Genomic DNA, 16,651 nt, shown 5'->3' on the forward strand with positions numbered 1-16,651 from the left:
ATTGAAGGAGTCCGGGTACGTCACGTCCCTCAGCTGTGCTGGTTACTCTGATTCGGAGGGTTAAAGGTCATTTTGGGTCACAGATGAGCCAGGACTAGTTGGGGGCACGTGAGCTCCGGACCGCTCACGTGCCCCCACTGAACCGAGCCATCACGTGTTTCTCTGGAGGAAGAAACACCTGACGTTTGTGATGGAATCATCATGTAAACTACCCACCTAATGAACAGGATTAAAATAATCTGAAGGACGCTAATCTGTGTTTGATGGATTATTTGATACCTGAACAGCTCCTGACCATAATCTGAATGGTCCTGTTTGTGGAACACGCTTTTGTGGGATCATGAGCGCTGGTTCTGCCTTGTTGTTATGTCGTATATCTCAGGCATGTCCAAAGTCCGGCTCCAGGGTCAAATGTCAGAAGTCGTGCGGCCCCAAACAATGTCATGATTGTGATTGGCTAAATTCCGTTAGTAGCCATTGGAGTCCTGATGCCCTAGAAAGCATAGAAAACCATGCCAGCATCATCACGGCTCATCTTGCTGCATATTTATCTTCTTCTTTGATCTCGTTGATGAGGCTCATACGTTTAATATTAAATGTATGTATTAAAAAAAAGTACGTGCAACAATGACTTCCATCCAGTGTGGACAAGCCACAAGGGAGGCCAAGTCTTGGAACCCCCCTGTGCCGGTCCCTAGCCCGGATCAAATGCAGAATTGTATCAGGAAGGGTATCCGCTGTAAAGGAATTCTTCCAATCCACCTGCACGAATCCCTGACAGCTGATTTGCCGCGGTGACCCCTGAATGTATTTGCCGAAAGGTCACCCTATCCGTCAGAATAACCAGTTTTTAACACGTTCTTCATAATCCTCTTTTTCGTGAGTTTTTCTGAAGTTATTAAATTGACCAATCAGATGCCTCTAAAGAAAGTTGGTGGGGTGTGGCCTTTCAACGAGCTCATTCCTTATTAGAGAGAGTGGTTGCCATAGAAATATTGACAACGTCGTCCGGCTCCAACATGGTGGCATTGTGAAAAATGGCGAGTGCATTGATTTTATGTCATTGGAGTTGGTAATAAACCCTTTTCTGTGGGTGACGTCCCCCTCACTCGCTCCAGTTTAGTCGGTTCAACCAACAGGAAACCTCAGGATCTGTGGAGGAACCAAACACTTCTTTAACTGGCTCCTCCCCCTTATGCTGGTCTGCTCCAACATCCTCTCCAACGAGTCACAAGTCGATCACTTTGCCGCCATCAGCTTCACTCTTCTCTACTCTTAAACTTGGGAAATGGTCTCTGATGGAGGTGGAGGAGCTTCGGCGATGCGGGATTACGATTTGTGGCGTCACGGCGCCGCCAGGCGAGGACGTGAACTTGGGGATGCCCTCTTTGGGCACAAGGGCCAAACTTGGTCAACAGGGATTTACTGTCAGGAAGAGAGAATCAACCAAACGGGAATAAATCTGTGATACAAACAAGCTGTTTCTCCGTTGAGTCGCTCAGCCTTCACCTCTCTGTCCAGCTTTCAGGAGATGTCTGCCGCAGGATGAGGGAAGCCCAGGCGTCTGGGAAGCCCAAGCCGCCATCAGTTCCACCCGAAGGTCAAAAACCAGGTATGTAGAGGGGGGGGCTGCACAAGAACATTTTACAACAGTCCAACTATGCTTATTTACTGAGTATAATTATCTTAAAGTTTGACTAAAATAGTACATTTGTCTTAGAAATGATATGTAAATGTAATGTCAACCTTCGATCCTGCTGTTGTTAAATGTCAAATAAATCAAGCATCTGAATTCTGGATTATCTGCTGTTTTCTTGCAATTACTGGATTTAAAAACATTGAAACCAATTCTGTTTTGTGTCAATTTATGTGTTTGATGATAAAATGTACTGCCTTGTATTTTAAAAATAAAATAAAATATGCTAAGTTATCTTAAATGATGTCAATCCTTAATTAAAAATACATTTTTGTTTATATATATTTATACATTTCTACATTTTAGGAGCTCATCCAGAAGGAGTTTCCACCAAGGAGGCCCAGGAGGAGATGCGCAAAAAGTAGGTGACCTTAAGTTACAAAAGATGTCGTTTTTAGAAATTTTGTTGTTCCACATCTCATGTTTATGATTTCATCTGTTGAATGAAGGCTAATAATGCTTTTTCAGGATTACATAGAAAGAGACGACAATAAAGATGGCTGCGAAAGTTTGGCTCTTTGAGTGGATTGAAAGTGGTTACAGATGTTGGATTTGGCTTCAATTTTGGCAAAAAAAAAGTTTTTAAAAACTGTGGTTAATTCTACGGAGCCCCTAAAGGGACATTGGAGAAACAGTTGAAGTAAAAAAATAAATAAATGGTGCTTTTTTTTTTTTACTTTAATTGTTTTTTTGTTTCTTCAATGTCCTGTTAGGAGCCAAGTAGAATTCCTATGTTTACTGCCACGCCACAAAGTGGAGAGATTAGCGGGCTGCTAATTTCTACATGTGCATTACCCCCCAATCACCACTAGAGGGCACCAACTTTGACAGAATTGACACATTCTGCTGTCTCAAAGGTTAATGGTTTGTATCTTCTTCAGCTTTGAGCATCAGCAGGCTTTGGTGCAGGAGCAGCTGGCCAAACTGGCCCAGAAGGAGAAGGAGGTTTCCGCCGCCACTGGCCTGAAGGACTCCAGCGCCGCTGCCATCATGGAGAGAGGGAGGGCTCATCACGAGCAAGAAAAAGCCAAGGTGCTGGTGAGTGATGCTGTCACGGTCACTTTGATCAAAACCCTGACAGAGAGGAGTTCTAAATGCTCATGAAGTGTTTGAAATCATTTCCTGAATTTGTTTACTCCAGATTGTCCTGTCAGGTATCTTCTTATTGCAGAGCTGGGTCCTAACAGGATCTGTATTGTTGTAAAAACCTGCAGAAATGTCAACAGCTGAGAACCCAAGAGAACACGTTTAGAGGCGTTCCCCAAATCCGAAGAGGCTTTTTCAGCCTTTTTTGAGCCAAGGTTCACTTTGAAGTTCAAAAAATGATTTCAAGTCACGTTTGTTCCTCCAGTTTATCAAAATACATTTTTTAAAAACCTCCCACGTCAAAATAAAAACAACATAAAAACTATAATTCTATTCCTTTTTAAACCATGATTTATTTAATGAATATTTTTTCCAAGTTTGAACAGTTAGAAAATCGCAGCATGAGTGACAAATTTCCAGGCATTGCGTGGTCGGAGGTTCTGTCTAGATTTTCTTCGAGTGTCTGTTGTCAGCTTGAAGTTATTTCTGCGATTTTTCTGGGTTTTTCTGTCATCGCTGGAGCTGCTCCAACAGTTTTGAGGCGATTAGAGGACCGACCTCATCATCAACGTGTGTTCTGACTTTTAGGTTTTCTAAGCAACACTCACATTGCTGAGTCGTTTGTTTGCCAGCGCAGCTGACAGTGAAGCTTGTGGGTTTCCCACAGCTCTTCTCGTGTTTTTGTCCAATTGATTTGGTGTATTTCTTTTGGTGTGTCTGCCGGTTTTAATGAAAACTGAGGACGGATCAGTTTACAGCGATACAGGCTCTGGACGTTTAATAATGTTTGCAGTGCAATGAGAAGCTCAGCACTCCACCTTAAAAGCTTGTTTTCTGCTTTTTCTATCATTTCAAGTCAATATTTGTTGTCAGTGCATTAGGTTTGTTTGTGTACATGGAAGGTGTAAGGTGTCTGAGAGCAAAACGGTTCAGACGTGTCTGTTTTCGGCGTTGGAGTGTTTTTTTTCAAGCCCTCTGGTGCATATGAAAAAAGCTCCTCAGTGTGTTTATGTGCGATGAATGAAATAAATCAGAGATAACAGAATAAGAAGCTTTTACTGCTGTGAAGTTGCAGCCCATGTTTGTACAGAGAATCTGAAGGGGACTCTCTCTGTCGCGATGCTGAAATGGAGAAAAACGGCATCATAGACTCCATTAATACCCCCTTTATTTTGATTGGCTGAGAAGCTCATCCCAGGAAAACCAATTGTAGCATGCTTGCCACCCATACAAGAGCAAGAAACACCAAAGGAAAAGTTCAGTCTTAATTAGTATCCAGCGTTTCCTCTTTTCTGTAGCAACAAAATCTGTTAGGCTTCATTTTTCCAATAACACCATGACTTTAAGGCATTTAAACCCCTCGATGAACACTTCTCTCAGACAAACATGACCATTTTCAGACTATTCTCTCTTGGAGGATTGGAATAAATAATGGGTTTGTAGTTTTTGGTTCACTTGTTTTAGTTAATTGGTCGAATGCTACAACGCATTTAAACCTATTGTTTTCCTCTTTCTTTCTCCATTTTTTTTGCCGCTTAACTCCTTCTACAATTTTCCAGCTATTTTAACCATTAAAATATTCAAATGTTCAGTTCTTTCAGTTTTTTCCAGCTGTGACTTTTGGTCCTTCAAATCCTTGAATTTTCAAGATGTTCCAGGATTTCCAGGATTTTTGCCTCCATTGATATAAATGGGGAATCTTTGGTGCAGAAGCTCGCCGGTTCGATACCCCGCTTGCATTTTTCACAAACGTATTTTTTTGTTATTGTGCTGTTTTCATTTTATTTATGGCCTAATTAGTATTTATTTCCAATTATTACCCTTTAAGTTTCATTTTCATTCAGCAATATAGTATTTTCTTCTGGAAATGCATCTCCTTCTAGTTAGTTTTGTCATTTATGTTTAGATTTGAATATTTCACATTACTGAACAAAAAGATGGTTTTTCTACTGTCAGGTTCAGATGCAAAGTTAGTGAAATATATGAATTTTTTTACATGTAAAGACTCAAAAAAACAGTTTGCTAGTGTTGTCATGTTTACATTTGATCATAGAAAGAGAAAAAGGACGAAGGTGCACAAAAACACACCGATAGATTGGTTTGGCTTTTTATTCAAGTGAATTTGCTGCAGCAGGAATTTCAGTATTTGACACGAGGTGTATTTTATTTTGAAAGGTAAGGAAAATGTATTTTTCTAAACGTTGAAGTGAGCCTCTGTGACGGCTCTTTTAGCATTAAGGGGTTGCAGACCCCTGCTTTCACTGGTCCCTGCCTCAGTAGGACATGGCAGCAGAAATTATGGCTTTATTCTGGAGGGAACTCTGATGTCAGAAAACCGCAACCTGTGATTGGTCAATCGTGCCACAGGGTGTGGGACACCTCTGGAATTTGAGGGGTTTGCATTGAAGTTGAGGAGTAACAACAGGGATTATTCTTGGATTACCCCAAATGCTCACAAACTGATTTTGAGAGTGGAGGATGACAGACTTGTTTCTCATTCTCAGATATTTGTAAGGCAAGCAGTGGATGCAGTTTATTTTATCTGAACTGCTTCCTTCTGCAGGACTTTTTCATGTGCAAAACATAATTACAAATCTGAATTTTCTTTAAAGCTGCTTCCTAAACGAAGGACCTTTTTTAAATTAGTGGTTTTCCTTAAGTTTTCCTCTGCCTGGTTGTCATCTGTACCAATTGGCTCACAGACTCTCTAAACCAACATAATTGTGGTGAAACTGTACAAACTCAGACAGGCCATCAGCTTCACAGTCTCTCTGGTGTGGAGGGGTTCTAGAGATTCAAAGGTTTGAAGTGTTTGTGACCAAACATTGACTCCTTTGGGTCTCTCTCATCCAGCTCTCACCCGTCTGCTCAGGTTTGCAGCACATCTTTTTTTTTTTCTGCTCATCATCTCTCGGCTGGATGGAGAACAGACAATAAAAAGGTACAACCTCATGGAATTTCTTTTGTAGATCAAAAACGGCAGGGTCCCCGTTTTGCTGTGGCTCATCTGCTGAGAGAGCGCGAGTCGGCCCTGGTTCAGAAAGCTCCTTCAGCAACAATTTTCTCTGCCTCGCAGGTGGGCTTCCCCTTTTGCAGCGTTTTCTATCCGTGCTGCGTTCACTGGCAGCAGCACGGCTGGGAGCTGGACGAACACGCGCCTCCTCCCAGGCCTGCTCCATCACATGCGCTCTGGTCTACCCAGCAGGCCGTCTGTGCACGGGTGAGGAAGAGGTGAGGGGGTGTCGAACAGTCGAGCGGCCCTGCCTCCGGCTGCCTGTCACCATCACTCGCATGAGTCATTGGCTCCTTCTGTAGCGCTGATGTCTTCGACAGGGGCTCGCCTGCATGTGAGTTTGCAGCATCCCTGCAAACTCTTTAGAAGTACCGGCTTGAGTTCAGAGTTTTAGTATTGCAGTAACTTTTTATATTTGTTTTTCTTCACTAATATTTTGATCAAGAATCATAACGTGGGATTTTATATGCTAATAAATCCAAATTCATGTCTGCAAATACCAGCATCTAATATTTAAATATTTAATTTTGCATTCATGGAGAATAGAAGATCAATTTAAAACTAGTATAGAACCATAATTTAAATGTTTTAAATGGCATATAATTCTACAGGGTCCCTCGCTATATCGCGGTTCATCTTTTGATTTATGTGCCATTATTCATTCTGAAGGCAACAATTACTGTTTTAAACTTTAAATATTGCACTATATAGTGAGTAGGGAAAGAATTCAGACACAACCTTAATCATTTTGGAAGAATTTCTGACCAACCAGCATCAACCTTCATGTCCATGTCTGTGATTGGCTGGCTTTTGTGGCACAGAAGAGAGAGAATTTCTCTTGAGTAAAATTGTTTTGCTGTTTCTTATACAGCAATATATGTTGTTGTGTGACTGTTCCCTTTATATAGTTTTCGTTACCAAAATAAAAGCACTATGAATATTGCTTGGGTAAAAGCAACTGATATATGAGATACAGTTGCAGGGCTTAACATTGTGATTATTAATTAAACTGAATTTTAAAATTTTATTACAATGGAAGACTTATTGAAATTCAGGTAGAGTTTTTTTTAAGTCATACTTTAAAAAGAAAGAAAAAAGAAAGAAAACGTGTTGCGGTACAATATCTGGATACGTATCTTATCGTCAAACTCTTGCCAATACACACCCCTAGTATTTTCAAGCAAAAATGCTTTGATTTAATTTGATTTGAAATGGTTTATTTCAAGCAATTAAGTAGAAATAATACACAAAAGCAATATAATCATCAGTTATACTTTGATGAGAGCTATAAGTAAAAGATGACCATAGTCACTATAGGACCAATATTATTGGCCATGCCTGTTTTGGATTTTGTTTATAATAATATGGTGTATATGAATCTTTACGACCTCTCAGAACACGTGTATATATTCTATACCGCTAATACTGCTAATACTACAAATCCCACAATGCTTTGCTAGTATGTTGGCGTGAAGTCAAAACCGGCAAGCGCTCCTTTTTTCTGTTGACAGTCATTGACAGCCATGCTCCAGTCACATCGGACAAATTAGTTTCATCCTCCACAAAAATGACCAAACAAAAGATGGACATCAGGAGCTTTCAAGACGGGTGGGGGGCAGATTATCTGTTCACGAATATAAAGGATAGACTTGTTGTCTTGTGTGCGGAGCTGACGTGGCTGTAACGAAAGAATATAACAGAAGAAGACACTATATGAAAAGGTTAAATGGTGCATATCGTTTGACGCCCCAGCCTTAGAAGGTCCAAAGTGCTTTGCAATCACGGTCCCATTCACCCACACACACACACACACACTGATGGCGGCTCCGCTGTTAAACTCTTGCGCCCAACTATAACCACAAGGAACAATGTGGGGTTCAGTGTCTCCCCCAAGGACACTTCAACACATGAACGGGCAAGGTGGGTCTAGGTCGACGGCCTCACCTCTGCACCACGACCGCCCTGTTATTCAAGCAGAAACGACTAAAGCTTCAGTCACATTCCCCTGTAAGTGGGCGTTGACCCGCAGGGGCGCAGCTGGTTTTTGATTTGTCCGGCTCGTGGAGGGTCTTTGCTGTGGTTGCACCGTAAGGGAAGCACAGGTGTGTCTTTAGGATCGTACGGCCATCTTAAGGGGACGTCATGAAAACGGAACGTACCATTGTCGTATGTGTGGTGGCTGTTTCAATAAGTATTTGTAAGGAGGGTAGAAGTTATGCCCTACAGGTGATGTTGTCGTAGTTCACCCTTAAGGCACACTCTAGTGTTTAGTAAGGTGTGAGTACTGGTTCCTGGTTCCTTACTGGCTGCTCGCGAATGGTAAGCGTACGTGGTGTGCAAGTGATATGCAAGAGCCCCATAGGATGCGCGTAGGATGTCCACACCAACTACACCCTGATGGTCTGATGTCCTCATTTCTAACATCACATGAACAGGACTAACAGGGTCCTTGCAGAGGTTGCAGGATTTGGGGTGAAATTTGTGGGACACACGCCTCCTTATCGCCTACTTCACCCTTACTTAACCTTACGTGTTGTATAAGTGTTCTCTACGACCTGTCGCCCGCATCATGCCCGTAGAAAGAAATGTGCACCGAGCGGTTCACGACCTTGATGTTTCGTGACGACCACCTCCGTGCCCTGTACAGGTTTGCCCTTTTCTCACCTGCAGACAACTTGTGTCCACCCGTAAGGACAGTTGTGACTAAGGCCTACGATGGATCGACTACAATGGGAAGAAAGCTCATTAACCAATTTACACTGACATGTTCTCCAGAATGCAAATATACAGAAATAAAAGTCCTACTCTCTCTGCACCTAAATACCCTTTTGAGCTTTGCAGTTTTTCCTGCGTTTACATCAAGTTTATAATTTTATGATCAAATTGGTTTTTGTTTCAGAAATCTTTTCAAAAGAAATCATTTGAATGTAAAGTCTCCGTCCATCGTGTACTTTTCCATCTTTGGCACAATTTCTACTATTCTTGTGTCCGACCTGTCACTCTACCTGGAAAGGTGCGATCGCGCACAGCTTTTTTGCAATATGGTCTTATCTTGTCACAAGACCACATTTAACACTCGAAGGAAGGTGCAGACGAAATGAAATGTCACAGCACTTTAACACCTCTTTCCCTCTCCATTTTCGCACTTCCTGTGTTTGTTTTTCCTCCAGTCTTTTTCTTTTCACCTCCACAAGTGTTGTCCCTGTGAAAAACTACGAAGGCATTAGTATGCAGAGGTATCACACGCTAAGCACATGCGTGCAGGCTGGAACAAAGACCTGCTTGAAGCTAATGGAGCTGTGGAAAGAAAGGTGTTTTCTTTTCTTTTTTTTTCTTTTAAATACATTTTTGCCAATAAAATGCATGTTTATTCAGCTGAATCCAATTATTGACGCTGCATTTCTTTAATTAACCCCACAAATAGGAAAAACACCTAAAGGCAGACATTTATGTCAAATTAAAACCAAGAAATCCAGAATTGTTATGACTAGATGTTTAAAATAATTTTGAATTTAGAGTTAAAAAATTGACCTTTTTTTTTTTAAATGTATTTATTTATTTAAGTGAGACAACAGAACAACAAAACAAAACAACAAACACTTGAAAAAACAGATCTGACAAACACAGCTACCAATAAAAAAAAATAAAAAATTGACCTTTAAAGACCTACTTGTTTAAAAATTGTGTTTTTTATCATTTTTCTGATGATGGAGGACATGTATATAGAAAATTAGGCTTAAAATTTAATTCTTAGTATATCTTTACATTGTAGCAAACAAATAGATGCTGTTTAAAAAAAAGATCTTATTTGTTATGTCGGAAAATGCTATGGGTGGGCCACAAGCTCTCTGCTCCGCCCCCTTCTCATGCAGCAGAAGGAGGCAAATTTCTATTGAACTTTCCAAAAGGAGACGGGTTCAGGTAAACATGAAATTTGGCTTTTTAAGACATTTAGGTTGTGGGATGTTGGTTAAAAACGTCATAATCATAATTAAAACATCCCCGGGGAATGTTTTTATACATGAACATTTTTTTACATAGGGGACTTTAAAGTAAATGTGCAGTTTGAAACTAATAAATCCTTGGACTGGTCACTAGATGGCAGTGTTGAAACATCTTAAGCTCAAAGTAGAAGATGTGGGATGACTTGGTGTTGTGCTGCTGGGCAACATGTTTCCTTCCTCTAGATTTTTTCTTCTTCCGTCTCTTCTTTTTATCTTTCTACACTGTGTGTGTGTGTCTGTGTGTGTGCACACGCGTGCACGTGTGAGGGATGAGTCAGAGGGAAGCTGTTGTCACTGTCCGGCAGAACGATGATGGAAAACCCAGGCCAAAATCCCCACATTCATTAAAGCCGGACCTGAGATGACACGCCGTGAGGCCGCAGCTGTTGAGGCCACACATGCAGCTCGCAGCTGCTGCTGCGCTGAAGACGCCGATAAGAGACCAAAGGCCGCGCTTCAACCCAACATGCAGCACCCTTCAAACACCAGCCCCCTGTCAGAACTTCACACACATCCGTTCTTTTTTTCAGACACTTCCTAACCTGCGCAATCTATCATGCTTCTATTGAATTGGCTAATCTCTGGGATTATGGTGATGGCAATCCAACTAGTAATCAACACATTTGAAATCTAACTGAACATCTGTATTCCTGCAAAAATGCACGGATTCTGATAGATGAGGATGATTGAAGTTTAAGCTAATATGAAGGTTTTGGTGGAAACATGGAGATGGCTTGGTGCTAGATTTTCTTGAGAAGATGAAAACAGCTGAAACAGTTGAAGCTTGAATCAGAATATTGTCTGCAAAAGCTGCTAAAAATCGCTGTTCAGGTGATTGCAAAATGGTAACATTTCTGATTCAATTATTTAAAAAAGACGTACAAATAAAGATTTTGTCTTTTAAAGTTTGCTAAGTTCTTAAAGACGCATTTCCGTGTTTCCGTTCTATGTGAAGAAATGAAAAGTATCCCACTCCAATAGCATTTTCATTCAATTCCCACACCCGTTGTCTTTTGATTTATCTTCAAAGTGTTCCCAGAGGTCCTGTTTTTAGCCAAAATCAAAACATCTGTGTCGTTTTCTAGGACTTAGTTTCTGCAGAGCGGCAGGAGTTCATTAGAAATCCATCTCTGAGTTGTGGGTGGGACCATTAATGTGGATCTCCCCCATTGCTGAGAGGAACAGAGTGGAGCGGGGAAGTGTTGTGTTACAGTATACGTCACAAATGGCTCTTTTTCAAACGGCCTTTTTTTTCTTCGGCGCCTGATTCACAGCAATTAAAATAAAAGAAAAAATTCTCAAAAATTCCATTTTAATCTTCACTTTGTTTATATTTGTCCTTCATCATCAGAAAAATGCCACCAGAACATGTTAGAAACACCGTTTTCATCAGAGTGGGTCTTTATTGAGAACCATGTTTTGGAGAAATTTGACGCTTTAACCATTCATTTTGTCATCGAGAATGAAAAATGTAAAGTTTGAAATAAACATTAAAAGTATAAGCATTCTGATTTCTTTAAAAAATGAAAAGAGCTAAAAACTAAAGCAATAAGCAACTAAATAAAACAAGATAAGCATCTGGTGTAAAGGAGATGAAGCTTTTTCTGAGCATAGCGGTGACTCTTTGACTGTCTCAGTGACGGTTCACGGTGAACACACACACACACACACACACACACACACCCACACCCACACACACATACACACACACACACACACACACATGCGAGCTGCAATGATTTAGACACACATTTACACATTTGTGCCGCTATCAGGCGGTGTTATCACAGACTTGACATCTTTTCTGCATGTTAAGCCCCTTTGTGCGCTCCCCCACAGCCCCCCCGCCGCCCCGAGCAGCGGCAAATGCTGACGAGCAGAGCTCGCCGGGTTGGGAGGTTTGGATGTATGCAGAGCAGACGTACAAAGCTGCACACAAATCCAGCGCCGCACCTGTCCTGTCGCAGATTTAAAAAAATAAATACTTAAAAATGTTAAAATTCCACTGTGAATTAAAGATAAAGTTTTATCTCTAATACTCTCCCTATAAAAACATTTTTTGTGTAGTGTTATTAAGTTAAGAAGCTGTTAACTTTTTTGTAGAGTTTTTTTTTAAATAGTTGCTTTTGTGTCAAAGCAAAATCAACTGAGTTTAATTGAAATAAGAACTATTTTGTTTTATTTTTTCCAGTTGAATACATCCCAGTACTGAAGCCAGTTTCTGTTCTCACCTTGTGTTCCAATCTGTCTCTTTCACTTTCTTCCCGATCTGTGTTGGCAGGTCTGTAAAATCTGGAGTTTTTGTTCTTTTTGCTTCATCAAATCCTAACTGTTGGATTTTAGTTGAATGAAAACGTGGAAGTCTTCCTGTTTGGTTCTATTTTTCCATCTGCGAATCCATTTATTCCACTCAGCTGGTTCTTTAAGTACCATCTCACTTCACATTTTTCAATATTTAACTAAAAATCTCTGTATATTTGGTTTCTTATCAATGTAACACATTTTATTTATCGCAATCTAACTGTCATCAAATCAACATTTGCGTATAAAGCACTTTATATGTAACACAAAGTGCATAACATGCTAAAAACTTTTTTTTTAAACATAAATACCAAAAGCAAAAACCTTCACACTAAAAAATGGTTTATTCTGCTTTGTTATGACCAGAATGCATCATTGTTAGACAAAAACAATGACATCAGTATCTCTTGTAACGTTGTTTTAGTTGATGAGATAATGATTTAGGTAAACTAAACATTAAAGCCCGTTGTCACGGCTAACAGGGCTTTGTGTTTTGGGGGATTTTACTTGTAAACTATTTGAAGTCAACCTCATCCAAACCCGTGCTCATATGGCAGCATGCTGATCGATTACATTGCATGTACAGGGATGTGCTGCAGGAAGCATGTCAGAAAAGCACACAGCACAGCTGGTTTTAGCATTATTTTTTTGCAGTAAAGGGGCGTGTCATAATTGGGAGAGTTTCTCATCTGTAATGAGTGGAGTTCAGCAGCTTTACTCCACACATCCTCATCACTGCGTTTCCAGACCTTCGTTTGGTTTCTGAATTAATGAGCCTCAAAAGCTCCCACTGGCAATGCGGTGTTCCTTTTACAACTGAGTTTGGGGATCAATTCAAAGTAGAGTTTATGGCAAACAGCAGTATTGACCAAACAGGAGCTTTAGGGAAGGAGGGGGGGGGGCACTCAGCGGTTCCAGTTGTGTTTATTACTGTCACACATGATGAATGTTCCCACCTTATCCATTCCTGTCGAGCAGCGACATGAGGAATGCTGTCAGTGAGTCCGATGTTATTTTCTCCTCTCTGTCTGCGTTTGGATCGCTCCCTCTTCCTCCTCACCTCCTTCCTCCTAATTAAAAAACTAAATCAGGACTTTAACTCTACAGAGTGTCTGCCAGTGACATTCACTAGACTAATCCTAATTTTACCCCCCCCCTCTTTTTGCTCTGGAGTCCAAGTATGAAACAACACCGAAAATCTTTTTCTCCCCAAATACACAGATTTATTTAAATGTCCCATTTGCATAATTTTGTATTTACATAATTGATTTCCAAGGAAGCGCTTCTCATCCTCTGAGGTTGTTTCGGAGACTGAAAGGTCTCATCCTGTCAGGCGAGCACAACCGCACACGTGCGCGCTCACATGGTTTTCTTTTTTTCACCCCCCCTCCAAAAAAACAAAAAAGTAATAAAACAAGCCCACCGACAGGCCATGTTGTTGTTGTTGGACGGCGAAGGTTTTAAGTCTAAATCAAGCATGAAGCGTTGCCAAGCTGCTGCATCTGGTGACCCACACGGTAAACACACGAGCTTGAATAATTGAACGGATTGAGATCCATGAAAGAGGAGTTTATACTGAAGGGTGGCTCACGTCTCTGTGCAGATCAGTGTTTGGCCCTGTTCCCCCCTAAAAACATGTATTGTAGGTTCTTCGTTCACCTGACATGCATGAACGATTCTAAACTCTTTTCAAATAATTCCAAAAAGAACATTTATGTGCCTTTTTAAATGGTTTCAAAACGACTTTTTTGTGGAGACTAAATGTAATTTTAAGGGGGCAGAAGGCTAATTGAGATTTAATCACATTTGCATTTGTAGAAGATTCATAAAATGTGCCTCATTTGATCAAATCCTATGTTGAAACTATTCAATTCGAAGAAGAGAAAAAAATCTCTACATGCAATGCATACGACCAATTGGAAAATCTGTTTTCCTTTGGTTATTGGTGAGGTACAAAAATGACTGTAAATCAGATTTATGTATGATTGGCAGGGCCTGTGAGCTGGAGTCCGGTTTCAGTGGTCTGCTTGTGTTTGCCTCAAGTATCGTGCCACTTTGACTGACATTTATGATCAGACACAATGCCGATGTTGGCATCTGACCCTGAACACGTGGAGGACGCTTGGGGAAGAAGTAGGTTTTGGTGGAGGAGGTATGATGGTGTGGGGCAGCACAGTATCCAGATTATCGATGACGAGGTTTCTCACTGTTGAGCGCAGTCTCAAAAACTTATTCGTCCGGTGAAGACCCTCCAGAACCTGAAATCATACAGACAACATCTAGAGGTTGGGAGTGGGGAGGATGGAGTGGTGTGACGGTAGTCCTGAATTAACCCCATTGAACTTTTGTTTAGGTCCATGGACTCACACGGGTAACTCTCACAAGGGTGCGGGTTTATCTTCATGTCTGCAAAAACATGCCCCCCTCATGTCATTTCTAAAGTCTCTTATCTTTGGCAGTAGAGCCTCTTCACTGCTGTGAGCATTTTGTGTGCTGGGGGGGGTCCACATGTTCTCACAAAGTCCCAGTTAGACTTTCATGCCACTGAAGAGCAGGGAGGTTTAACAGATGGTGTTGACTGTATCCATCGCACACATTACCCAAAACCTCACATACTCGGCCTGCATCAGCCGGCTTTGTGAGTTCACCTCATTTAACTTGATGGTGTTTTTTTATGAGGCGTGGCAACATTAGAGCCACCCACTGCTTTGATCTGTCCCCCTCAGCTGTTTGTTCAATACCAGACGGGGAGCAGTAGTTCGGACCAGTCTGCGCGTCTTTCTGAATGTCCTTCCGCTTAATGCTAGCTAGGCATATGTGGCTCTGCGGCGTTGGATGTTTGCGTTCTAGAGTCAGTGTTAAGCACGTCTGTAAATGATGATGTGAGCTTCGATCGAAGATGTTCTTCCTCGCTTCTGGCCCAAAACGCATGGAGTGGTTCTGTCCTACAAGCAATACACTGCAGTGAGTGCTCTTATGTTTTACGATAATGTCAGGAAATAACAGTGTTGAGATTCAGAAAACATGTGGCACTACCTTTTATGAATGCACTAAAGCCTGGATATGGTTGAGAAATATTCTCAGTTTATACGGCTGTGAAAGTGTAAACGTGGAAGAAGAAACAACCGAGTTTTCTATTCCTGTGTTTTTTTTTTTTGTTGAATACAAAGGAAACTTAGAGGCTAATAATTGGCAAAAAAAGAGAAGGAAATGATCAAAGTTGAGCATACATAAAGTGAAAACAGCACAATAACAAAAAAGATATTTTTGTGGAAAATGCCGGGTCTCCAACCAGCGACCTTCTGCACCAAGGATTCCCCATGCATTTCAATGAAGGCAAAAATCCTGGAATATCTTGAAAGTTCAAGGATTCGAAGGACCAAAAGTCATACTGTGGCTGGAAAAAACTACTGAACCGGGTCTTAGCAAGCTCTTATACAACATGAAAGAGTAACTAAGGGGGAACTCGGCCATGTGCAACTCCTCAAATCGTGCGCACTCCTAAAGGACCCTGCTACTGCTGTTCAAGTGATGTTAGAAAGTAGGTATTTAGACAATCAAAGTGCACGGGTGTCCTTCAGGGACTTGCGTATCACGTGCGCGCCCCGTGTAGGGAGCCAGCACTTGCACCTTACTAGTGTGTACTATAAGGGTACATTATGATAATGACATAAGTGCGTAGAACTTCCATAAACCCTTACAAATACTTCCTGATACACCTACCACACGCATGACAATGGTACCTTCCATCTTCATGACATCCCTTGAGGTGAACTTACCTGCCTCAAGGAAACGAGCAAGACACATCTCCTCTCTATGGCCCTCCACGGGTTTAGACTACCCAAAAAAACCGGAACCCCCTTACAGGTTTCCCCTGTACAGGTGCATGTGATTAAGGCTCTAACAAAAGGTTCTGTGATGAAGATCAGCCTGAACATCACACTTGGAGTACTACCTTGTGTTTCTAACAAGTAACATTTGAAGTAGATCAAATAAAGGGTAACTGAGTCACTGATGGTCTGTCAGACCCTGATTCCCTAGCTTTTCCTTCTCTGGACTCTGCCGCAGCTCTAACCTCGGCCCCTTCTTTCTTTCCCAGCCAGCAGATTTGGATGCATGGGTAAGCAGCAATTCTATTACCTTAGTCTGGCTTCTCCCCTTTCTCTCCGTGTCTCCTTTCTATTCAAATGTCATGTTTTCACAGTGCTTTAAAGCAAGGCTGCAAGTGTGCTGCCACTGCCATTCCACACAACAACACTTTCAGAGGTATTCAGCTAGAAAATTACACATCATCCGGGCCTCTAGCAAAGGTGATTTTACATGCAAACACACATCCTCAAAGCATCAGAAAGCCGCTGTTCAAAGAAAAGTGCAGCCAGTGCAGGCTAGGAGTTTGCAGATGTGCTTTTGGGGTTTGTGTGCATCTGCTAAGTGAGGCTAAGATTACACTGGATTAAAATAAATGCAATGTCAATCAGTTAAAGTGTGTGCTTGCACTACCGAATCTGTCACATGAGTAAAATGCACAGATAATCAGTGGATCAGTCACGG

General features: G+C 41.3%; 1 protein-coding gene across 4 annotated transcripts in view; it reads left to right on the plus strand.

The window, feature by feature from the left end:
* Positions 1-16,651, plus strand: part of LOC101174907 (MICOS complex subunit mic25a) — a 56,385-nt gene that overhangs the window by 243 nt on the left and 39,491 nt on the right. Inside the window, exons 1-5 of one of the 4 annotated variants that reach the window (XM_011475600.3) lie at positions 1-15; positions 1,522-1,612; positions 2,003-2,057; positions 2,578-2,734; positions 16,200-16,220. The exon at positions 1-15 is cut by the window's left edge and continues 243 nt beyond it. In XM_011475600.3, the coding sequence (XP_011473902.2) occupies positions 1-15; positions 1,522-1,612; positions 2,003-2,057; positions 2,578-2,734; positions 16,200-16,220 (339 nt within the window). The remainder of the gene's footprint in view (positions 16-1,521; positions 1,613-2,002; positions 2,058-2,577; positions 2,735-16,199; positions 16,221-16,651) is intronic. The other 3 variants (XM_011475601.3, XM_011475603.3, XM_011475602.3) reach the window with 3 other exon arrangements.

Source organism: Oryzias latipes, chromosome 5 (assembly GCF_002234675.1).
Source record: "Oryzias latipes chromosome 5, ASM223467v1".
Taxonomy (NCBI): domain Eukaryota; kingdom Metazoa; phylum Chordata; class Actinopteri; order Beloniformes; family Adrianichthyidae; genus Oryzias; species Oryzias latipes.